At 36.1% G+C, this 25402-nt stretch overlaps 1 protein-coding gene across 2 annotated transcripts in view; it reads right to left on the bottom strand.

Moving 5' to 3' along the window:
- Positions 1 to 1356: 1356 nt before the first annotated feature.
- yes1 (YES proto-oncogene 1, Src family tyrosine kinase) overlaps positions 1357 to 25402 on the bottom strand; it is a 92432-nt gene continuing 68386 nt past the window's right edge. For both annotated transcript variants that reach the window (XM_051928879.1, XM_051928880.1), the window contains exons 6-12: positions 16819 to 16968; positions 14057 to 14212; positions 11639 to 11818; positions 11153 to 11229; positions 9643 to 9796; positions 7591 to 7722; positions 1357 to 2041 (exon numbers count right to left, since the gene is read on the bottom strand). In XM_051928879.1, the coding sequence (XP_051784839.1) occupies positions 1833 to 2041; positions 7591 to 7722; positions 9643 to 9796; positions 11153 to 11229; positions 11639 to 11818; positions 14057 to 14212; positions 16819 to 16968 (1058 nt within the window). In that variant the 3' untranslated portion in view covers positions 1357 to 1832. The remainder of the gene's footprint in view (positions 2042 to 7590; positions 7723 to 9642; positions 9797 to 11152; positions 11230 to 11638; positions 11819 to 14056; positions 14213 to 16818; positions 16969 to 25402) is intronic.

Raw genomic sequence — 25402 nt, 5'->3', positions numbered from 1 at the left:
AGCCACCACCTCACAGATGAAATTCTCAATGGTATGAATTGAATGTTTGTTTCCCTTATGTACATGGTGCACTACTGCTATTAAAAAAAAAAAATTGAATGAATTACGAAAATGATCTTCAAAATCTTAGACAAAATATTCACCAGTGACTTTGTACAACAAGGAAAATGCAACAAAATAAAAGAATTAGTGTTTTTATTTAATTTCTGTACAAATTTTTTCTTGTTAGTATCCAAAACCAAAATTTACTATTATGGTTGTCCCCATTTCAGATTTAAAGGAAATTCAGTACCTAAACCATATTTTCTAGTATTTATATTTTTTTCAGAAATTAAAAAAATTAAAGTCTCTCTGAAATTTGTACAAAGCCCTTTTATAATTCACCACCCTGTGCCCATGGAGGAGCATATAAATACACATAAAAACCGATGGCACTCTTCAAAATAATCTGCTTATTGTAAGGTTTCATCATTATGTGTAAGGAGAAACAATCAGAGGTAATTTTAGTACCCAAAGGCTCATATTCAATAAGCTAATTTTCACAGAGCTCTACCATTACAATTTTCTATACAAATGATTCAGGATACTGTACATGTTTATACACAGAACTAATGATTTTCACATGTAAAATTTATTAAGCCAAATGCATTAGGTATTACCAATGCTCTCTTAACATGGAACACTGATTTTACTATGACTGCACCAGTGCTTTCTCACTGTAGTGAGCATTTCATTTTCCAGTCCAATCAGTACTTTTATGCATAACCCAAATTCAGTTTAGTGTATTACAGTAGCTACATCAAAAAGTTTAAACCAAAAAAAAAAAAATAAAAAGTAAAAAGCACACAGACAACCAACATTTGTTCTGGTTAATTGATTGATAAAAATTAAAACATGGTATATCAGTGGATTGTTCTGTTACTACTGAGAGAGTAATATGAAAAAATTGGTCATGTACGTTATGTTACGAATGAATTTAAGGATTAAACAATGCTGACATTCATGTGTAAAGAAACCTTTAGATTTAGTTTTGTCATTTGTTACATTCAATATCTTTAAAATTAACTGAAATTTTAAATATTTTCAACTTTATTTATGAAATACTTAACATTTTGGAATAAAATCTCCAATTAAGAGCTGTATGCATTTCCTTGGAATCCACTAGTTAAACATGGTTTATGTATGGATTATAACAAAAAAAAAAAAGAAAGTAATTATTTTATTTATTTATATATATATATATATATATATATATATATATATATATATATATATATATATATATATATATATATATATATATAAATAAAATGAAACTATTCTTCCTTCCTATAAAAACCAATCCAAAGAGTAAAGTTTAACACCTTGTATTTCCAGTTTTAATGATCAAATAAAAAATAAAAAAACAGTGCATGCAGCTTAGTTGATCAAATGAACCTAAGAATTGTAGAGGAAAAACAAAAAAGAACAAGAAGAGACAATGTTCAAAATTTTTCATGTCTTTCAAAGTTTAAATTTCATCCAGCACAATAAATACGGAAAATTCAGACATCTGTTATGACATGTAAAAAGTGATCTGCAGATCAGTCCAGTAACAGGAGGATATCCTTTAAAACAAAGCCAAGCCTTGGTCACCTTTAATAAATGATGGCAAGTCAGTTTTATAAAATTAATACAAAAAGTATCCCCAATAATCATACTAGTGGATTTCCAGGATTAGCTTTCAGAGCAAACTTATAAAAGTGGTTTGTGCAACTAAAACTGGAATTCCAGTTTTTTCACATGAAGTGACTTGCAGAATGTGCACTGCAATGTCATTTTGTCTAAGAAACTTATAAGTTATCTCCAGGCTGATACTGTGGTTCTGTAGCTGTGAAATAATCTTCTAAGAAGGACTGAAGATACTCAAATGTTGGTCTTTCATCTGGCTCCTTTTTCCAACACAATTTCATCATCTCATGGAGTGACTCTGGGCAGCCTTGAGGACAAGGCATTCTGTAACCTCGTTCCACCTGTTCAAGTACTTCTCTGTTGACCATGCCTAGAACAAGAATATCACAGAATCTTAAGATATATATTCACAACAACATTGATAACCACTACTACTGGAGTATGTCATAGTTTAAAATACATTCCTTCAAAGTAGACATTGCTTCTGTCTCAGAATGGAAAGATGCATTATTTCACATATCTTCCAAATATACACTTTATTTTACTTCAAACTATTTATAGTTCGGAAGGGCAGTAACACATGGTAAAAACTCATTGCTGATTAATGGAAGTTTGATCATGTATATGAAACACATTTAGTCTCAATAAGGCATTGCTAATCTGGGCACTTTTTCTGCTGGGGGAAAAAAAAAAAAAAGTACACATAAGTAATTGATAGTTAATCTGTAATTAGGAAGGAAGCCACCAGGAATATGGGAGAAGTGGAGTGGGAACATGGGAGGAGTCGAGTGGGATTATATGTATGTACTGGTTGGGATAGACTTTATTACAGTGGTACTATGTTTTTTAATTGAAATGTTTTGACTGTTTAAGGGTGGAAAAAAAATTTGAACACAAATATAATCATACAATGAGATGACTGCATTAGTTTACAGAGTGTTGTTTAAGGACTGTATGGATTAAGTGCTGCCATGCACTAAAGAATATGTAACCCATTCACAGTTCAGTAAATGTAGTTTTCTAATTTTAGGTTCGTCTTACTGTAATGTAGAGGGGTGGGATGTGATTCTTCAAATTGAGCAAAACAAGACAGATTCTTAAAAAAAAATTTTTTTTCTTTTTGGTAATGCCTGGGTAGGCACACTACCGCAATAAACAAAAATAGCATTCTAGTATCCTTGTAAATTGTCAATATTTATATCTAGAGCACATAGGCATAGGAAAGTAGGAGACTGAGAACATCTGTCAAACATACTTTCTGATCTTGAGTTAAACTATAAGTCTCTGTCAATGGCTCCATTTCTTTTCTAAGATGCAAATCTAAGGTCCTGTTTCAATGATGGCACAGTGCTTAGTGCCGTTGCCTCACACTTCCAGAGGGGTGCATTTGAATCCCTTCCAAAATCACTGTCCGAATTTAAGTTAGCATTTTTGCCCTAAGTAAGTTTCTTTCCAGGTGCATTGCGATTCATCACAAAAAAATCTATATTAAGTTAAGTAATAACACCGCTGAGCCAGATGTAAATATGCCTGGAGACAACCCTGAGTGAATTTTGCTTAAAACTGGGTGGGAACAATTAGACAGCTCATTGAGTGTCACTAATTTCTAAACCAATCCAAAATCTCATGAAGGCAATGCTCAAAGTAAGGTCTAAGACTGTGAAATAGAAAGTCTTCAAACATAGTTGAAACTTATTAAAAAAAAAATTCAAAGGCAAATGCGGACATTCGATTGTAAAAGAATAATATGTTTTAGCCTTATCAATTTTTGCATCGGCTTACTCCAGACAAGCTATGCAAAGCTGCAGCACTTCATCACCATAAACAGCCGTTTCATAATTATGAATAGGTCATTTTTTTTTTACATTCATTAATGTAATTTTCAGTCATACCCCATTTACAATGTAGTTTTTAATTATTTAAAAAAAAAATTTTCCCCAAACTTTTCTGGTGCTGAAAAAGTATCATTTTGCATCAGATTCTCTTCCATTCAGTCTTAAAACCGAGATCCATGACTGTTGTTTAATGTGAAGACCTTCTCATTAAAGTAAATGGAGCATAACTCATTCTGATTTTCCTTTTATTACAACACATGAAAATCCCCACTTTAAAACAGCCAACATGCTGTATCTCAATTTTTTTCCATTTTACATAGTTGCTTTTTTGAAACAATGCTTAAATACAACGAGATGTAAATTAAGAATATTCAGGGATATAGAAAAAGCCTTTGACAGAGTTGAATGGGACTACCTATTCACAACATTGCACACATTTGGGTTTGCCCCAAATATATGCACATAGATAAAACTACTTTACACCAGTCCAGAAACGTTTGTCTGTATTAGCAGCATTATCTCAGACTACTTCAAACTAGAACATGGTACAAGACAACATCTCTATCACCATAGCTTTTTATAATTACCATTCACTTTCAAAATGCATCAGACATAAAGGGGATTCTTAGCGAAGGTCTTGAACCGAAAATAATATTATATGCAGATATGGTATATATCAGACCCAAAAACATCTTTTCCAGTAGTCCTTAGCATAATTTCACAACATATCTGAACTCAAGATCAATTTGAATAAAAGTGTGCTTTTTCAAGTGAACTCCCTAGCACACAATTGGACATCTATCCATTTATTTTATCAGAACAGTTTAAATATCATGGGGTAAATATCACAAGTAAATATAAGACCTTTTAAGCATGGGGAGGGGAGAGGAGAGAAAGAAAAACAAAAAAAAAAGATCAACCATCCATCTCACATAAGCAGGGAGAATCAATACTGTCAAGAAGAACATCCTTCCCAAGCTTCTATTTCAGAGCATCCCCATATACATTAAGAAAATAGTTCTTTAAAAAGTTAGACTCAATTATAACCTCATTACTTCATTTATCTGGAATTTGAGATGTCCATGCATTCAAAAGGCAACTAGACAAAGACTGCAAAATGTGGCATGGCACTACCTAACTTTCAATTTTATTACTGGGCGGCAAGTACACACAAATTGATGAATATATGAAAGCCTGGTGTGCAATTGAAATAAAGTCTTGCTGTACTTTTTTGCAAATGCAAATTGTCAAAATACCAATAATCTGGTTGTTCATCAATCACTTAGAATCTGGAACCAATGCAGGAAGCACTTCAAGGCAGAGAAGCTTTTATCTGTTGCGTTTCTACATGATAAAATCACCTTTTTTCAATCCTCTCAAACCTACACAGTATTTAATCTTTGGAAAATGATAGGGTTTAAAACATTTAGAGAAATGTATATAGATAATATTTTTGCATCTTATGAACAATTACGCTTCAAATTTAACAGCCCAGCAACACATTTTTTTCACTACTTTCAAATCAGAAATTTTGCTAAAAGAAACCTACCCAATTTTCCACACCTGGAATAGAAATGTGGGGGAGAATACATACTGATCAGTCTTGAAGACTCAGACAGCATCTCAAAATTTATATTATTAAATAAATAAATGTATCTCAAAGTCTGTTCCTTTCAAAGATCCTTGGGTATGGTGGGAAAAGGAACTTAATATCTTAAAAGGAATGGAAGGCAATGCACATAATACACTCTAGCTCGCCATATTCACAAAGCATTCAATCATTCCACTTAAAACCTCTCATTGATCATATTATTTAATTTAAAACTGTATCCTGGGCAAGATTCAACCTGTGAATGTTGCAATATAGCTCCTGCCTCACTGGGCCACATGTTTTGTAAGTGCACCAAATTAACAATTTTGAATAAAATCTTTTAATGCCTATCAAAAAGCCTTGGTTTCAAAATCACCTCAAATCCATTAACAGCTGTGTTTGGTGTACACAAAGATGAGTTAAAGTGGAGAAGGACAAATTGATTGTAATTACCTGTACCACACTACTAGCATATATACTTACCTTGCTCACCTGGAAGAATCCCAAACCACCTTTTATAAGTTAATTGGTAACTGATGATATATACTATATAAAACTGAAAAAAATCAAATTCTTACTTACAGGATCTGTTCAATACTTTAAAATATAGCAACATATAATAAAATTTTAGAAAAGGCATTTATTTCGGGGGGTAAAAATGGCATTTTTTTGCCAATGCTGTTGTCTCTCTTCTCTTCATCTTGGGTGGAGGATGTTTTGTTTAGTTTGCCTTGATTATATGGAATGTTATTTTCTTCAAATACAATTAAAAAAGCATTGAGACCATATTTATTACAATATTAATGCATCTAAAAAGGAGAAACAAAAAGACAAATTATGTGGACCCTGACTTGATATTATGATGATCCCATAGGTCAGGAGCCTCTTTTCTGGGTGAATCCACAGATGCCAACTGGCTTTTTTTTCTGAATGGCACAATACAAATGGTACCCTGCAGCTGCCCAGTGGACACCTCCAAATATTAAAAGCCAAAACAGCTTTCAGAAATTCTAGGACCCACCAGTGAGTATGTTGCTTCAAGCAACATTTGATTTATATGTATTGAAAGACTGCAGAAAAGTTGTTCACAAAATGAAGTTGTCTTATCAATATGCAGTACATGTCCCTTAAGGTTTGTATAATACATACATATCATAAATTAAATGCTGCACATTTTAATGAGAATGGAAATGCATGCTTCATAAAAGGTATACTTGATTTACAGTGCCGAATAGAGTAGCCTCTACTCCAACCGTGAACTTTCACCAAGCTCTGAACAACAGACTTCTGCTTGTGTGTATTTGTGAATATGGTTCACAAACCAGGTTTATTTAAAAAGGAAGAGACATTAACATGATCTCAGCATAGAAAGGCAAGGTAATATAGATGAATACAATTTCATCCAGTTTCTGAGTGAAATATCTAACTCATCAGGAATGCTTTTCAAAGATGTATTAGAACCTGAGTAGGATATCAGTCCTGTCTGCATTCATTCACTCTCCTAATAAAATAGACTTCTGGTTTAGCACATTCCAGGAAAATTTTAAAATTTAATGTGAAAGCACTTTAAAGCACTTTGTAATTGTGAATCCTAGATGTGTACACTGGTAATACAGTAACAAATTTTCTAATTTAGCATTTCCTGTAGAAGCACTTACAAAGACCGATACACTCATACCCAAGTTAATCAAAAACTATAAAATCTTATATAATATGTAAAAAAAAGTATGTCATCAATGTAGACTAGTATCCCTCAACATTTCTAGCCAGTTAAAAAAAACAAAAAAACAAACAACAGTCTAAACTGCAATTAAGAAAAGGAAATCAGCTTTGAAAATTGCCACATCTTACATTCAACAGAGCTTACATTATAAAATAGGTTGATTAAGTCCAAAGGGGAGAGGAAGGCTGGGCTTGATTTCCATCACAAAACTTTATATTACCAATATACAGTATTGTATTTATTTGGTACGTGCATAATAAAAACATTTTTTGAAAACAAAATAATACTTTGTGCTTGTAAAAAGGATAGTAATTTTTAAACAGTATTTTAGTGAACACTTTCAAATTAACTGAATATGACAAATCTAAATTTCACTTAGATTAGATTGCACTACAGTACATCACACATTCAGGTTTTAGGAAGAGGCTGGATTTAAATTGAGAAGAAGTTGTGAGGTGGCAACACTACTGGATATATAGGACACCACCGCTGTTTTTTGTAAGCAACTATAATCATGTAAAAACACTGCAAAAATTGAATATTAACAGAGCAGGGTTTTTTTCCCTAATTATTTCAATATTAAAGATTGGGGAAAATAAGAAAATAACCCACTGTAAATAAGTGAACACTTACTAAAAATTAAAACCATTACTAAAAAAAATGGAATAAAAGGCTAAATATGAAAAAAGTAAGCATACTAATAAATGAAATACTAGGTGTCATATTAGAATTCTTGTAGTCCCTCTCTGTGTAGGGATAAAACTCCTTACCTGGATATGGAACTCTTCCTTTGGTAACCAGCTCTGTCAAAAGAATGCCAAAAGACCATACATCGGATTTAATTGTGAATCGACCATATAATGCAGCTTCTGGCGCTGTCCATTTGATAGGGAATTTTGCTCCTATATATTTGTAAAGGACAACATAACAAACAACTGTTAAACTGTGAATTACTATCCATGGTTAGGAGCACGAGCCGATTACAGCGCTATGCCGCACCCCCCCCCCCACATGGCGAACCAACCCGATTGAGATCCGAGTGCAGCCATGCAACGGGCGACACCACACTGAACAATGAGAGTGTTTATTTATTTATTTTTTTAAATCAGTGGCGGGAGTATCAATCTTCCCACTAACAACCCCCCATGTTGGGGAACCTACTTGTAGGGCTGGATGCAGATTACCGTCATACCCAGGATGGAGCATTTGCAGGTTAAGGGCCTTGCTCAGGTGCCCAATGGAGTAGAGTCACTTCTGGAATTTATGGGATTCGAACTGGCAACCTTCCAATTGCTGGCACAGATCCCTAGCCTCTGAGCCACGACTCCGCCCCCACTATACATGTGATGTAGTAATAAACAAAATTTTGTTTTTTTGTTTTTTTTTGGTAAGATGCATAAGGGCCAATTCATACTTGAGCATTGTAAATTTCAAGTGTTAAGTATTTTAAAACATTTAAAATCATTTTGCAAGCATTTTAAGCATTTTTCCAGCGTTTTCAAAGAGTTTTGCAGGCAAAATATGATTGACATTTCCATTTTGTAGGCTGTGAGATATTGTTGTTAAATAATTGTGTTTGCAGAATGTCCTTTATGACTAATACTTTTAATCCTGGCGATAATAGTACTGAAGAGCAAGTGTCATCAACCCATGTTGGGTGCACCCTGTTCTGCAGCAAAGGGAGTCAAGAGGACAATTCTGAACTCTAAGGCAACAGTCATTGGATTTCTGAACAAGTCATTGATCGTCTACAATGAAAATATATTCAAAAACACTTCAGAATTCATGAATTGTGCTGGTTTCAGTGGTCTAAGATTGACGTTCTAATCTTATCACCTGATCAAAGAGGCAATGAGTGGAGATCAAACCACTTCATGGTGAGCTGCCTCAGAATATAGGGGTACCAGCTCAGTTGACAAATGGGTAGTGAAGATATCCTGGGAAGAGTCTAGGCCACATTTAGCATTCAAGTCAGAACAAATGTCTATTCCTATATCAAGGAAGAATGTAGACTTGGAATCTGAACAGGTCCAGTGCAGTAGCAGAGATGGCAGGAAAGAGATGTGGCCAAAAATGCTTCAAGAAACTAAGACCCATTGGTGAATACCAGGGGTAACTAAAGCCATCAATTAAGGTAGATGACATTTTATACAATGTTAGCAGGAGAGTGTCTGAATTTTGCAAGAGGTACTAAAAAGCCAAGAACATCTAAGTATGTTTGTTTCATGATTCCATGAGGAGAATGACTGTTGGGTACATCAAAAAGGTTCTGGTAAAATGAATTTGGAAACACTGGAAGACGTCTATGGCTAACAATGCTACAGAAACTGAGAAACTTATGAGAGGGGATGATGTTATGTTACTAGAAAATTTGTGCAGTATTTTTGATTAATAAGACTCCAGAGTTTTGAGGAATGTGTTAACAATAGTCACTCTGGATTAGCCAACAGAGTACAGCTGTTCTAGTTTGGTAGGGGGCAGAAATAAGTGATTCCTACAAACAGTTAAATCATGATTTCCTGGATAGCAATGTTCAGAATTCTACCCCGGCTATGCAATAGGGGCCCAAGCCTTGTGCAAATATTTGAGAATACCATTAAGATTCATCACAGTGTCTACATGTTTTATATATAAGCAATGTTGGACTCCACCAAGCATATGCTTTCTGTAGGACCTCTGTTTATTAATATGCAGAATATTTGAACTTTTTAGGAGGTAAGGCTTGATTATTTGACCTACCAATGTGCAGTCTTCTCAGAGTCACCGCAACTCCAAACCAAATAAAATATCAGGCAAACACAACCTTTAGAATGCATACAAACCTTGTCTAGCAGTATATTCATTATCTTCAATTAATCTTGCCAATCCAAAATCGGCAATCTTGCAAACAAGATTGTCACCAACAAGAATGTTGGCAGCTCGCAGGTCTCTATGAATATAGTTCATCCTCTCAATAAAAGCCATTCCATCTGCAATCTGCAAAACAATGTAATTCATTCAGTAAGTAATAAAATTGATCTTAAAGCAACAAGGAAACTGACCTAATACAATTTCTGTGTGAAAATCAAACATACACATCCAAGTAATTTAAACAGGGAACTGAACTATAACCATTATCTCAGATATATTTTACAAACACTAAAGAGCTGAGGCAGGAAGACCCTTGTAGTGAATTGGGCAGTTAAGGCCTTCAACTTATTTAAATTTTACTATTACAGTCACTTTTGTTTACTGTTGACTTATTAAAATAAGAATTCAGCTCTGTTTGATACAGATTACTATTATTGGCAGCCAGCCTTAAACAAGGGGGCTGCCAATAAAAAAAAATAAGTGCTACACAATTCATATGAAGACTGCAATGATATAGACAAAATATTCAGAAAGAACTCAAGCAAGTATTTGAATTGAGTGTCTACATGTTAACAGGAGTTCTAAAAGAAAAACTGCTTTTTAATGTCAATGCTATTACCCAAGCCACAGAAACCAATCATTGCTAACATGCCAAAATCAAATCATATATTGAGTATGCACTAATATGTCTATAATGTCTTTTTTATATATATATATATATATATATATATATATATATATATATATTATATTATATATATAATTATATTATATTATATTATATATATATATATATATATATATATATATATATATATATATATATATTATATTATATTATATTATATTATATTATATTATATTATATATATATATATAAGAAAAAGATTTCCATTACTGCATTCTTACAATTATATATTCCTATCACTGAAAACAAATATAAAATTTGTGAGTCTGTAGCTCTTTAAGTAGAAAATGTTATACAAATCACATTCACTCTTGGTATATGCAGAATTCTAAAATGTGGTATTGTCCAAACATGAAAAGCAACAAACATTTTTAATCCAAACAGGTGATCCTTAAAAATGACAACTATAAAGGAAGGAAATAAATATCAGGAAAGTTAGGAAAATTACCCATCTGTTTACATAGATAGAATGGGGGTTTGTAATAAAGTGAAATTCTAAACTTTAGAAAGAGCAGTTACAATACATACTCCACCACAGCCACATTTAATTGAGACATTAATTTGCAGCAATATGTGCTAATGACTTAGCTGACCCTGCAGAACTGAACCAGTACTACAGCATGTGACTAGTGGACCTCATGCTTATTATGGCACAATTTAATGTCCTATTTATATTATATATATATACACACACACACACAAGTATAAATTGCAGGTGTTAAAAGTATAAAATTACATGGCATCATTGCATTTGTACAATTTGCTGGGAAAAAAAACACATTAATGCATTTTACCTGTGCAGCCATATCCACCAGTTGTGGTAGTTTTAGGTGTTTTCCCTCACCTTCTTTAAGGAAGTCTAGTAAACTACCTACAAAAAATGTAACCAAAAAAGGATTCAGAATGGCTGTTTCCAACACTTCAGTATGTTTCTAAACTGCCAGACATTTTGTATAGGTGTGCCAAGTATAAAACAGAAAACAAACAATATTAAGCAAATAATAATTGACCACATAATAGAAACAATTAGGTTTATGAAATGTCGATTGCATTTACATTAAAACCACACAGGTGATTACTTGTAATACTTTACAAACATGTTTAAGAAAAATTAATAATATTAACACTAATTTTTCTCTTCAGATTTAAAGCACTTAATGTTTATATCCCTCACTGCAAAGTAAAGCATACTGGATTTGTAAAAGACAAGTCCAAAACATTTGCATTATAAAAGACACAATGCTGTTAGAGAACAGAGACACTTAGCCAAAGAAACTGACCTTTTGCCATATATTCAGTAACAATATAGATGGGCTCTTCAGAAACCACAGCATATAGAGGTACCAGTTTGTCATGACGAAGCTTTTTCATAATTTGGGCTTCTTGAAGGAAAGCCTCTGGTGACATAGTGCCAGGTTTTAATGTCTTAATTGCAACTTTTGTTGTTCCATTCCATGTACCTGGAGGAAAAAAAAAAAATCAATACAGAATAAATAACAGACAAAATAAAAAAATAAAAAAACACTACTAAATGGTGGATAAGTTGTACTGAAAGCAGGTGCTTCTACTGATAGAGTAATTGTGAATTAACGAGTGTGAGATATTTAAAAGTGTCATGCTGAAAATTAGTTTTTTTTCTCCCCCTGCAGACATAAGCCAAATTGAACTTCATAACTTTGTTTATGCAAATTAATGTTTGATTTATCAACTATGTGCAGGAATATAAAACAAAGCACTGCTATGAATAAGGCCAGATTTCTTCTGTCAGAAACTATTAGCATTCAGGGTCATATAAATACAAACTGCATGAAACTTGCCGTAATCAAATCAACACATATTTAATCTCAGACTGCATACATAATGAAGCAGTCAGCCCATGACTACACAGTAAAGGAAATCCTTTATGTGGCACCTTTCAAAATTGTACCATTCTGGGGAAATGCTTCAATATTTTAGGCAGTGCCTTTAATAATGATTACCATTGCACAATTAAACACTAGAGGAATAACCTAGGTAAAAACATCAACTGCATGTGCATAATGGTACAGAAAGTTAAATCTACTGAAAAACTCCTCTAATATGCAGTGTTAAGACAAAATTAGGAGGTGCAGTGGGAAACAATGAGCAAGACTCAAACATGTATGATTTTGCTGCTCCTCCTTAACACTAAACTTTTCTAAAATAAGAACAGCCTGGGTGTTTTCCAAAATAAACATTTTTAACTCAACCATTTTGAAATGTAAGCAAATATATTTAATAGAGCTGTAAACAAAATCACAGTCTAAAATACTGTACATCTGAAGAAAATTTCAGAAATGACTCAGGGAGCACAGCAGCATTACAGAACAGGGTGAGACGGTTTCAATCCCATTCAAGGTATACTGTACATTTTTATTGTGTTGAAAATGAGTAAAACATTGTTTAAAAACATCTCATTATGCCACAAGTTAAAGCATCAAAACAAGTGGCAAATCCAGCTACCCATAATATTGGATATCTTGACTTACTGAAAACACTAAATTTCTCAAAACATTGCCCAAGACCACTTAATTCACCAACTTATCACAAGTAGCAGTGGCTAAGGTGATGTGAAGGAGGCAACATTATTCTCTCAAGGAACTAAAGACAAAAGCATTAACTTCCTGACTCATATATGTTGATTTGAAACAAGAGAAAATGAAACAAACGGCTCTGAATCATCTGATGGCAAATGTCAACTGAAGAAGCAGAAAAAAATGTTCTAGATTAAACCTGATATCATGGCCAGGGTATATAAAGACCTTACTACACCTACATTTGTGGTTTTCTAGTTGAAGTGGTGATAGTAGTACTAATAGTAATATCGTCACATGAACAAAAAAAAAAAAAAAAAAAAAAATCTTATGAACATGAACTTTATCACACACACTCATGATTGCTACGCACACCGATGCGTTCAGATTGGTGTATTACAGCACTGGTACATTTTTTTCTGAAATGGCTAAAGCTGAAAGATTCCCTCAAGAAACATAGTAAATATATAAAAGCAATTCTGAGAGAGTGCATTTCATCCATCCTTTAGTAAAGTATATGCACCTTCATGATGTTGTGATTTCCCAGTTTTACAATGCCTCAATTCAATAACGATAGGCTGACAATAAATAGTTTGTACAGAGTTTTATAGAAAACTCATATACCATATACTAACAGTTATCAGCTTTCAGCCTAACTAGGCACTTAGCAGGAAATCTTTACGGAGCACTCTTCATTATCATCTTAAAAATGATGGCAGAACACCCCTCCATCATACTCTCATATAAAAAGAAAAATGTAAGCCTAGATATCCTGAAAGCTTTTCTGGTGGCTCATGGTCACCCAACATCCTATTACCACAATTTAAACAGGTTTTCTTGTTATTTTGTCAGCTATCTGTAATATTAAAATATATAACAAATGATACCTTTACAAAAAGATTGAATGAATAGGAATTCCATGATGAAGGCAAAGTTTTTTTTCCTCTGAATATTTTTTCACTGGTCGATTCATATTTGTTTGTTGCTCAAAATGTTAATATTTTCAGTTGTTTGATTTAAACATAAATCAATTACTGCCAGAAAACATTTCTTTGAAGACAATATTTTTTAGATATACAATGTTTTCTAAATCTAACTTGTTCTGTGTGTTTAAACATCCTAGAGTGAGCAGAAATATTTACATACCCATCCATACTTCACCAAAGCATCCTTGTCCAAGTTTCACTTCTAATCTTAGTGATTCTCTAGGTATTTCCCAAGCATCTTTAGCCAGTCCCTGTGTTTGTGGCTTAACAGTTGGACACACAGTTGTTAGTCTGTGGCATAAACCATCTGCATGTTCTACAAATAAATAAATATGTATTATTTTATGCAGTCTGCTGCATGTACAGTATAGTTTTCTCATTAACTGTAAAAAAAACAACAAAAAAAAAAAAACAATGCATTTGTTTAAGGCAGCATTCTTCCACTAGTTACATTCTGAAGTGTTTGCTCCAATTCAACAGTATTAACAAGTGGCAACTCCAGGAAATTATACAGCTTGAAAATAGCTGTAATATGAATTTACGGTCTGTATACACTAAATCTTACGATTCATGAGTGAATTGAACATTTAGTTACATTAGATACTATTTGTTGGCAATAAATAAATAAATAAACAAATAAAAAGATTGCCATTAATGACCATGTACTGAGGGCTTTTTTCCCCTTAATTACAGGTTTCCTGGCTACTTTGAGAGCAGAGTCTGAAGCTATTATTTTCAGTCAAATCACACTCTTTGCATTTGTATTTAAGCTACTAATCACTATCACTTTAAACATTGGCTTTACTGCCAATGTAAAATCTAAAGGCACATTGATAAAATTTGAAATGTGTACAACTGTTTCAGCGATCTAACATATTAAAAATAACACAGCAAAAAGATGCATCCATTACCTTATCCCTAAACAATGCAACCAGGCCAATAATTTAACTTTTCAGGCATTCAGGAAACAGCTTTGCAAAAAAATTGTAGCCAATATATTATTCTATTTAAAGATTTTTTTTTTAAAACTTGCACACATAATTCACATGAATATGCTACTCAAAAATATGTTTTTCACAATAATTTAACCTCAAACTAAAAAGCTGCAAAGCAATTTGAACAAAGGCACAAAAACTCCAACAATTTACAGGGACCATGCAGCCTGACATAACACACAATGGAAGTGCAAGATGTCTACGGTCAAACATATTCTCTAAGCATGAAAAATTGATGCGTCTCAAAAATAAAACTTAAAAAGGCCAAGAAACATTTAATTCTTTACTAAACGTAACTACATAAAATATTTTTAATGGATTGCTGCTGAATAATGAGGAAGTCAGATTAAAAAATGCCTAGGTTTGGCATGACTGGTAATCTAATATTCCCTCATCTGCTGTTTCAATACTTTGGTTAACAATCAGACCTGATATAGGTCAGCCCTTTCCAACACAAGCCTGGCTATTGCCATTTATTAACTAACACAGTGAAACTGTCATCATAAAAATTAGAGGCATACCATGACATGATCACAAGGTCTTAAATTTCCAAAGATAAATAAAAGTATTCTTGAATGTAAAGCCTGCAGTTCAGGAATTGGTATTTGTGTTACAACTAATGGGAAGAGAGCTCGTGCATTTTAATAATTATTGCAATCTTTGTGATAAGTTAATATTTTCTTTCATTTCTCGGATGACCTACTGTGGTGCAAAGCATGGATGCTGTTACAATAAGGTTTGTCCTTGGAACTGTGGCTCATAGTGGTTGGGAGAGCCCATCATCAGACCACTAAAATATTCTACCAAAAAAAGCATGAACACAAAGGTTTGATGTAGTACAAGACATTACAACCCTGAAGATGCTTGGTGGTTAACAGGCCTAGATTAAAAATTTTCAAAGAACTTAGGATACAGAGGTTTATTTTCTCTAAAATTTGTGTTAATTGGAGTTTGTTTTCCTCTAATGTGCTGTCAGCTGAGCTAATAATAATGTATTTTTTAACATTTCCTTATATCATAATAAAAATCCTAAAAACCAAAAAATATATTTATAATGATTGTGAATTAACATATTTTAAGGTGTCTGCGTTAACTTTTTATTGTAGAATCTTTATTACAACTACAGTATGTTATATTTGTAAATGTGAGTGGCACTCTATATGTGGAAGGTGTGGTATATAAAAATAAAATTGAATTAGATAGTAGTTCTTGGTGTTCAATAATCAGTTAACTGCTGAAAATGCAGTATCACTTAAGACATGGTTGTGTTGTAGACTTTACCTTTAAATACACCTGTAACAGTTCTCCATGGTACACAGCCTCTGGAAAGTTAGAACAATGCAAGCAGGTAAATTTGTAGCAGTTCAGATCGATACAACTTCAGGATTAAGAGCTGTGAGTGAGTTTGGGTTGAGTGCTGTTTCTACACCGTGAGAAAGCAGAAACAAGTAAACAGCAGTAACTTAAGGTGTACTAAGTTGCCCCTCGTGGAATACTGCAAAAGCGGAAACATTGTAAAAGTACATCCAATATCCAAAGAGTGCTCTACAGTTTGTATTTGTTACTGCATAGAGACTTATTTTAAATATGTTTACACGATCTATAACCTAAAATAGGATTTTATTTTTAATATAAAGACTATATAGTTGCATCCAATACTGTGCTGCCAACACTAGCAAACATGATCATTTTTCAGAGGGAGTAAATGTTTTTTCACAGATCAGTGTTCACAGTATCTTAGACACAAGTTAACATTTGTTGTGTGAAAAAAGCTTAAATTTTATTGTTGCTGTGCACTTTAATATCCATATTAAACAAACACTTTACTTGAAAACTTTAAACCAGAATTAAATCTCATTTTTTATTCATAAACATTGAATGTTTATTCTTAAGTGCCAATATGAATTTAATACGTAAAACATATTACCTGTGTAATGTTTCACCAGTTTTTGGAGTGTTTCAAATTGAGCCCTTGTTGTAATATAATAACCACCATTATCAAGTTTTCGGATTTTGTAGTGTTTTACATTGTCACCTTTCACTTCATCCCAGTCTCGAATTGAGAGTGAATAAGCACCTGGCATTAAAAGAAGGGAAGAAATGACAAACGATTATTCACAGATATACTTATTTTGGTTACAATCATAGTATATACATATATGAATGATAAAAATATTGATTAAAACTGGTTGTACAGGTTATTGACCCAAATGTGAAAACAAAAACCTTAATTACTAAATACATCCATTCTGAAGTTGCAAAGGTTTTGATTTAAAAAAATAATAATAATAAAAAAAAAAAACAAAAAAAAAAACAACCACCACCCTTCTAAATTTCTGAGGAATGATCTAGCATCCTGGTTTTGAACCTAATGCTAGGTCACTGTCCATATGGAGTTTGCATATTTTATTTGAGAGTGTGGGGTTTTCACCCATATCACCAAAGACAAGCAGGTTAAGTGAATTAGCAATTCAAAATTAGTACGAGTGGAAGTGTGGACAGGAGTATGTGCGTCAGAGTAGATAAAATGAAAACTTATTTGACTAAATCCACCCTACAGAATACTCAACAAGCCCCATGAGGCAGGGTCATCTGCCCATCACTGCAGGGAACTGTTCTCAGCCCTATAAAGGCTTAGGGGAAAACCCAAAGACCCTTGCAATGCATTGAATGCACTTGTGGTGGTGGCAAGTTCTCCAGTGTTTATTGCTTTTGATTATTAGTGAATTACTGATTTTTGACCTTATGCTTCATTTTTAACTTGGTACTTGAGCTTTGTGAACAGGACATGTTCACCTAGATTGCCTTTTCCTTTTCAGCCATTCCTTGCTGTGCCATTTGTGGTCTTCAGAGCTTCAGTGCTTAACGTAACCCTTTTGAAAATAAACACTTCTATAAAATTTTATAAAGATTCTTCATTGCCATTTGTGTAAGTCACTATTCAGGACCCTAGGTTTTGGGACTCTAGTTTACAACAACCACTGCATGCCACTAAAATAACACAGCTGATACACTTAGTGTATTATTTGGCTAGCAAAACATGAAAGTTAAATATACTTCTACAGAGGGAGATATCAAACCACTGAACAACAGCAGAAGAGCTGAACTTCAGTCAAGGAACTAATTCACTGAAAACGTGAAACGTTGCCATCAATGGAGATGGACAATGAGATGAAAAATTAAACGGACAAACTTTTACAATATCTGTTCACTCTAAAGATGCAGATTAATACTTGAGAAAATTCTTGCTTAAAAATGTATGCATTATGTAAACCTAAGGCTTTTGTTTTCAGCGGTGTTACCCAGCTTCACTCTGGAAATTTGCTAAATCAATGGGCTTTATAGTGCCATTGGTTAATCGGAAGCATCAGAAGTAATATGCAACTAAGTACTTTTCTATATTCAATAGTTTTTTTTGCTATTTATTGCCTTTGATTCCTGTATGTCTAATCATTGTACTCTGTTGACATCTGGTAGGTGATCAAAAGCTTAGTAATAAAAACTTAAAATATGCGCTTCAGTTTCTCCCTTTGTGGCTTACTAGCTACACGTATACACATACAGTACATACATACATATACATATGTACATAATATAAAGATGGTGAGCCCATGGGAAGGGGGGACCCACGTTTCCTCTTCAGGCTATGCCCGGCCGAGCCCCATGGGTGCAGGCCCTGCCACCATGCGCTCGCAATCAAGCCCCACCTCCAGGCCTGGCTCCAGAGGGGGGCCCAGTGACCCGTGTCCGGGCAAGAGAAAACGCTATTCAAATTTTTTATTCTTCATAGAAGGTTTGATGAACCGCTCTTTGTCTCATTCCTCTCCTAAGATCAGTTTGCCTTGGGTGGTCCTACCAGGGGCATAAAGCCCCAGACAACGGAGCTCCTATGATCATTGGGACATGCAAACCCCTCCACCACGATAAGGAGGCGGTTTGAGGGGGTGGGGGCCCAAAGAGGTCGGGTGCAGTGTGAGTTGGGTGGTGGGTGAAGGTGGGGATCTTGGCAGTCCGATCCTCGGCTACAGAAGCTGGCTCTTGGGACGTGGAATGTCACCTCTCTGAAGGGGAAGGAGCCTGAGCTAGTGCGTGAGGTCAAGAGGTTCCGGCAAGATATAGTCAGGCTCACCTCGACGCACAGCCTGGACTCTGGAACCAATCTCCTTGAGAGGGGCTGGACTCTCTACCACTCTGGAGTTGCCCCCGGTGAGAGGCACCGAGCAGGTGTGGGCATACTTCTTGCCCCCCGACTTGGTGCCTGTTCATTGGGGTTTACACCCTGGTGGACGAGAGGGTAGCCTCACTCCGCCTTCAGGAGGGAGGGAGGTGGGGGACATTGAGTCCAAATGGGCCATGTTCCATGCCTCTATTGTTGAGGCGGCTGACCGGAGCTGTGGCCGTAAGGTGGTTGGTGCCTGTCGTGGCGGCAATCCCCAAACCCGTTGGTGGACACTGGTGGTGAGGGATGCTGTCAAGCTGAAGGAGTTGTGCTACAGGACCCTTTTGTCCTGTGGGACTCTGGAGGCAGCCAATAGGTATCGGCAGGCCAAGCGGAATGCGGCTTCGGTGGTCGCGTAGGCAAAAACTCTTTGGGAGGAGTTTGGGGAGGTCATGGAGAACGACTTTCAGACGGCTTCAAGGAGATTCTGGTCCACCATCCAGCGTCTCAGGAGGGGGAAGCAGTGCAGTGTCAACACTGTATATGGTGGGGATGGTGTGCTGCGGACCTCAACTCAGGACACTGTGGGGAGTACTTCGAAGACCTCCTCAATCCCACTAATATGCCTTCCAATGAGGAAGCAGAGCCTGGGGACTCATAGGTGGGCTCCCCCATCTCTGGGACTGAGGTCACCGAGGTGGTCAAAAACTCCTTGGTGGCAGGGCCCCAGGGGTTGATGAGATACGCCCGGAGGCTCTGGATGTTGTAGGACTGTCTTGGTTGACACGCCTCTGCAACATCACATGGACATCAGGGACAGTGCCTCTGGTTTGGCAGACTGGGGTGGTGGTCCCAATCTTTAAGAAGGGGGACCGGAGGGTGTGTTTCAACTACAGAGGGATCACACTTCTCAACCTCCCTGGAAAAGTCTATTCGGGGGTCCTGGAGAGGAGGGTCCGTCGGATAGTCGAACCTCCGATTCGGGAGGAACAGTGTGGTTTTCGTCCTGGTTGCGGAACAGTGGACCAGCTCTACACCCTTAGCAGAGTCCTGGAGGGTGCATGGGAGTTTGCCCAACCAGTCTACATGTGTTTTGTGGACTTGGAAAAGGCATTTGACCATGTCCCTCAGGGAATCCTGTGAGGGGTGACTAGTTTACTGTCAAATAATGCAAAGAGTACGCGACACGTGTTTCGCCATTCCATGATCTGCTTCTCGCAACTGAAAGAGGACAGACCAACCACAAGCGTTACCTAGCAGGTAACCACCCACACAATTCAGGTAGTCGAGATTCAGACTACGAATGCAACATATATACACATACAGTGATCCCTCGCTAGATCGCGCTTCGCCTTTCGCGGCTTCACTCCATGGCGGATTTTATATGTAAGCATATTTAAATATATATCGCGGATTTTTTGCTGGTTCGCGGATTTCTGTGGACAATGGGTCTTTTAATTTCTGGTACATGTTTCCTCAGTTGGTTTGCCCAGTTGATTTCATACAAGGGACGCTATTGGCAGATGGCTGAGAAGCTACCCAGCTTACTTTTCTCTTTCTCTTGCGCTGACTATCTGTGATCCTGACGTAGGGGGTGTGAGCAGGGGGGCTGTTCGCACACCTAGACGATACGGACGCTCGTCTAAATTGTGCAGCTGCTTCCTGAAATGACATACTGCAAGGTGCTTCGCATACTTAAAAGCTCGAAGGGCACGTATTGATTTTTGATTGAAAAACAAACTCTGTCTCTCTCTCTCTCTTTGTCTGCTCCTGACGGAGGGGGTGTGAGCTGCTGCCTTCAACAGCTTTGTGCCGCGGTGCTTCGCATACTTAAAAGCAAACAGCCCTATTGATTTGTTTGCTTTTCTCTATCTATGTGACATTATGTGCTCCTGACAAGCACTCCTTTGAAGAGGAAGATATGTTTGCATTCTTTTAATTGTGAGATGGAACTGTCATCTCTGTCTTGTCATGGAGCACAACTTAAACTTTTGAAAAAGAGACAAATGTTTGTTTGCAGTGTTTGAATAACGTTCCTGTCTCTCTACAACCTCCTGTGTTTCTGCGCAAATCTGTGACCCAAGCATGACAATATAAAAATAACCATATAAACATATGGTTTCTACTTCGCGGATTTTCTTATTTCGCAGGTGGCTCTGGAACGCAACCCCTGCGATGGAGGAGGGATTACTGTATATACACTTACACATATATACACAGGTCCATAAATATTTGGACAGAGACAACTTTTTTCTAATTTTGGTTCTGTACATTACCACAATGAATTTTAAATGAAACAACTCAGATGCAGTTGAAGTGCAGACTTTCAGCTTTAATTCAGTGGGGTGAACAAAACGATTGCATAAAAATGTGAGGCAACTAAAGCATTTTTTTTTAACACAATCCCTTCATTTCAGGGGCTCAAAAGTAATTGGACAATTGACTCAAAGGCTATTTCATGGGCAGGTGTGGGCAAGTCCGTCGTTATGTCATTATCAATTAAGCAGATAAAAGGCCTGGAGTTGATTTGAGGTGTGGTGCTTGCATGTGGAAGATTTTGCTGTGAACAGACAACATGCGGTCAAAGGAGCTCTCCATGCAGGTGAAAGAAGCCATCCTTAAGCTGCGAAAACAGAAAAAACCCATCCGAGAAATTGCTACAATATTACAAGTGGCAAAATCTACAGTTTAGTAGAAAGAAAGCAAGCACTGGTGAACTCAGCAACGTAAAAAGACCTGGACGTCCACGGAAGACAACGGTGGTGGATGATCACAGAATCATTTCCATGGTGAAGAGAAACCCCTTCACAACAGCCAACCAAGTGAACAACACTCTCCAGGGGGTAGGCATATCGATATCCAAGTCTACCATAAAGAGAAGACTGCATGAAAGTAAATACAGAGGGTGCACTGCAAGGTGCAAGCCACTCATAAGCCTCAAGAATAGAAAGGCTAGATTGGACTTTGCTAAAGAACATCTAAAAAAGCCAGCACAGTTCTGGAAAAACATTCTTTGGACAGATGAAACCAAGATCAACCTCTACCAGAATGATGGCAAGAAAAAAGTATGGAGAAGGCATGGAACAGCTCATTATCCAAAGCATACCACATCATCTGTAGAACACTGGAGGCAGTGTGATGGCTTGGGCGTGCATGGCTGCCAGTGGCACTGGGACACTAGTGTTTATTGATGATGTGACACAGGACAGAAGCAGCCGAATGAATTCTGAGGTGTTCAGAGACAGACTGCTCAAATCCAGCTAAATGCAGTCAAATTGATTGGCTGTACGTTTTGGGTCATTGTCCATCTGTATCATGAAACGCCGACCAAAGCAACCCAGGAGTGTATTAAAGCAAAGAAGTGGAAAATTCTTGAATGGCCAAGTCAGTCACCTGATCTTAACCCAATTGAGCATGCATTTCATTTGAAGACTAAACTTCAGACAGAAAGGCCCACAAACAAACAGCAACTGAAAGCCGCTGCAGTAAAGGCCTGGCAGAGCATCAAAAAGGAGGAAACCCAGCATCTGGTGATGTCCATGAGTTCAAGACTTCAGGCTGTCATTGCCAGCAAAGGGTTTTCAACCAAGTATTAGAAATGAACATTTTATTTCCAGTTATTTAATTTGTCCAATTACTTTTGAGCCCCTGAAATGAAGGGATTGTGTTAAAATGCTTTAGTTGCCTCACATTTTTTTACGCAATCGTTTTGTGCACCCCACTGAATTAAAGTTGAAAGTCTGCACTTCAACTGCATCTGAGTGGTTTCATTTAAAATTCATTGTGGTAAAATACAGAACCAAAATTAGAAAAAAGTTGTCTGTCCAAATATTTATGGACCTAACTGTATATACACACACATATATACATACACACATTTAATTTTAGGGCTGCTGCAATTAATCAAAATAAATAAAATTAAATCATACTTTCTTAAATTGACTAATTATCCCTCCCAAACCCATGAAAAGTGCATCCACATGCTACTGTATGTCGCTCTGTACTGTTTGAGTAAACTAATTATGGCGGCAGCTGCACCACATTCAGCAGAAGAAGGTTCCTCCAAACCTCAGACAAAGCCAAAATCCTTCTCTGTGTGTGAGTATTTCACCTGAAAAATCTGGAGAAAATGGTTGATTGTTTATTGTGTGAAAAACAGATGGTGTTCCATGTCAGCACCAGTTCAATGCATAAACACCTGAAAAGGACACACACTGGAAGTACAGCACAGGACAAGACAACAATACCGTAAGTAACCCACTTGCACTTGCTTAGCCATTCAACAATAATTTTTTAGCAAGGGGAGGCTGGTTAACTTGCAAAATTCATACTAGTGATTAATGTTAGGAGGAAAGTTACTGCCAGGGTATTTCTATGGATAGAACAGGTAAACAGTCCATTAAAACGCATTTGCCACCATTAACCCTCGCAAGAGCACTGAAGTAATGTTGCAGTACAATAATGCACTTGCTGGGTATATTTAGGGCAGAGTTACATCCTTCACTCTTTGCCAGATATTTATTCAAGGAATAGCAACTTTTAACTCTTATCTCTTGAATTCAAAAGAAGACCACCTATTGGCAGTCAAAACCGAGTAGCAATAACATCCTATACAAACATTTCCTGGTCTTCACTTCAGTCATGGCTAAAGCTGACCTGGGAAAATTTTTTTTTTATTATTTATTTATTTATTTTTTTTTAAATATAAATCTAGTGCAGTTGACACAGTTGATCCAAACTGAAAGAGTTTGCAGCATAGTGGCACACAGCGCCCCACTCACAGTGAAGTCGCTGCTGGGAAGCTGGCTATTTGGAGAAGAAACAATTTTTTACAGGAGTTTAGATTGCTAAATGCAGACTGTACAGCTCAGCAAAATTCAGTTTTTAACATTAAAGTATGAAAATAAGCATGTCTAAAGTGAAATGGTTCTGGGCTCTTTCCACATTCGTATGTTGATTCAGACAGGCTCATGACTCAGCTTTTTTTTTTTTTTTTTTTTTTTTTGCATAAGAACTGTTTTGAGTGAATTCATAAACCTCTTGCACATGTTAAACTAACAAGGTAACCTACTGATTAAGATATGTAGTAAGTTGCTTTTGAAAAAGGGAAAAATTACTGGCAAATACCAATAATTTAAAATGAACATTTTTATATTTCACTTGTCATATATTAAAAAGAAAAATCCGAGGTCCACAACAGCTCTGCAAAGAAACAATTAAAACACTTTGGTTATTATTTTGGCCAGTTATTTCTGAGCAAAGTGTTTAAATGTGATGATGGCAATAATAAGCAAGGGGAATAATGAAGAAAAGATAAGAGTGGCATGGGATATCTTCAATACTCTGTGCTGGCCAAACTTTACAAATTGTAGTGAAGTAAGCCTTAAAGAATCCCCAGATCACAAAAACAATTGCTGCCACCAAATGCTTGGTAGACTGTTTCAAGAAGAGTGAACTCACCAGCACCAAGCTCAAAACCAAGCAAAACCAATTGGGCATCCCTGAATGCAAACTAAGTCAAGAGGTTAGTGTTACGTGGAACAGCACATATTACATGATCAAATGCTTGTTGGAGCAGAGGTGGCCAGTTACAGCAGCTCTTCCAAACCCAGAAATGACACAAAGCGAGGCATTTCCTAGGATGTTAAAAGGTGAACAGCGGAGCCTGCTGTGGTTTTTTTTTAGATGCATTTCACTTTGCCAAAAACCCCACTTTCTTTTTAATGGAAAATATTATAGTCAGAAAGAAGGCATGCCCAATGGGATCTTCATTATCAGGACTCTAACTGAACTACTTATACAGCAATTTACAAGTAAATAACTAAATGAATTCAACAGCCACAGCAACTCGGTATTTCCTGCAATCCAATTTACGATGGAAAAACAAACAGGCGCATCAATTTCCTTGACATTTCCACTGAAAGAGTAAACCGCGACAGTTAGATTGAGAGTATTTATTGCAAGGAATGATGTGCAGACAAAATACTACACTTGTCTAGGAACCACCCTTCATCGCATAAACAGAGTTGTGTTAGGACTTTGTTCAAAGCATTAACACCCATTGTAACAAAATGGACACAAAAAAGAATGAAAGACGTTGTCTTCTTTGTCTATTCACATCAAATGGCTACCCCAAGGCATTTGTTAAGCAATGCATATATAGGAGATGCCCCAGACCTCAAACAATCGACTTCAACTTGGTCCCTCACCACACCCTCCTTTACTGTGGCATGTCAGAAAGTACAGCACACATCCTGTCCAGATCTGTGATCAAGATTGCACACAAACCAGAATATACTTTACTGTCAGTCTTTTTTAATGCCAAACAAATTTAAAAAAAAAAAAAAATCAA

This window comes from Erpetoichthys calabaricus, chromosome 6 (assembly GCF_900747795.2).
Source record: "Erpetoichthys calabaricus chromosome 6, fErpCal1.3, whole genome shotgun sequence".
NCBI classification, from domain to species: Eukaryota; Metazoa; Chordata; class Cladistia; order Polypteriformes; family Polypteridae; genus Erpetoichthys; species Erpetoichthys calabaricus.
This window is presented reverse-complemented; position numbering and strand designations above follow the sequence as displayed.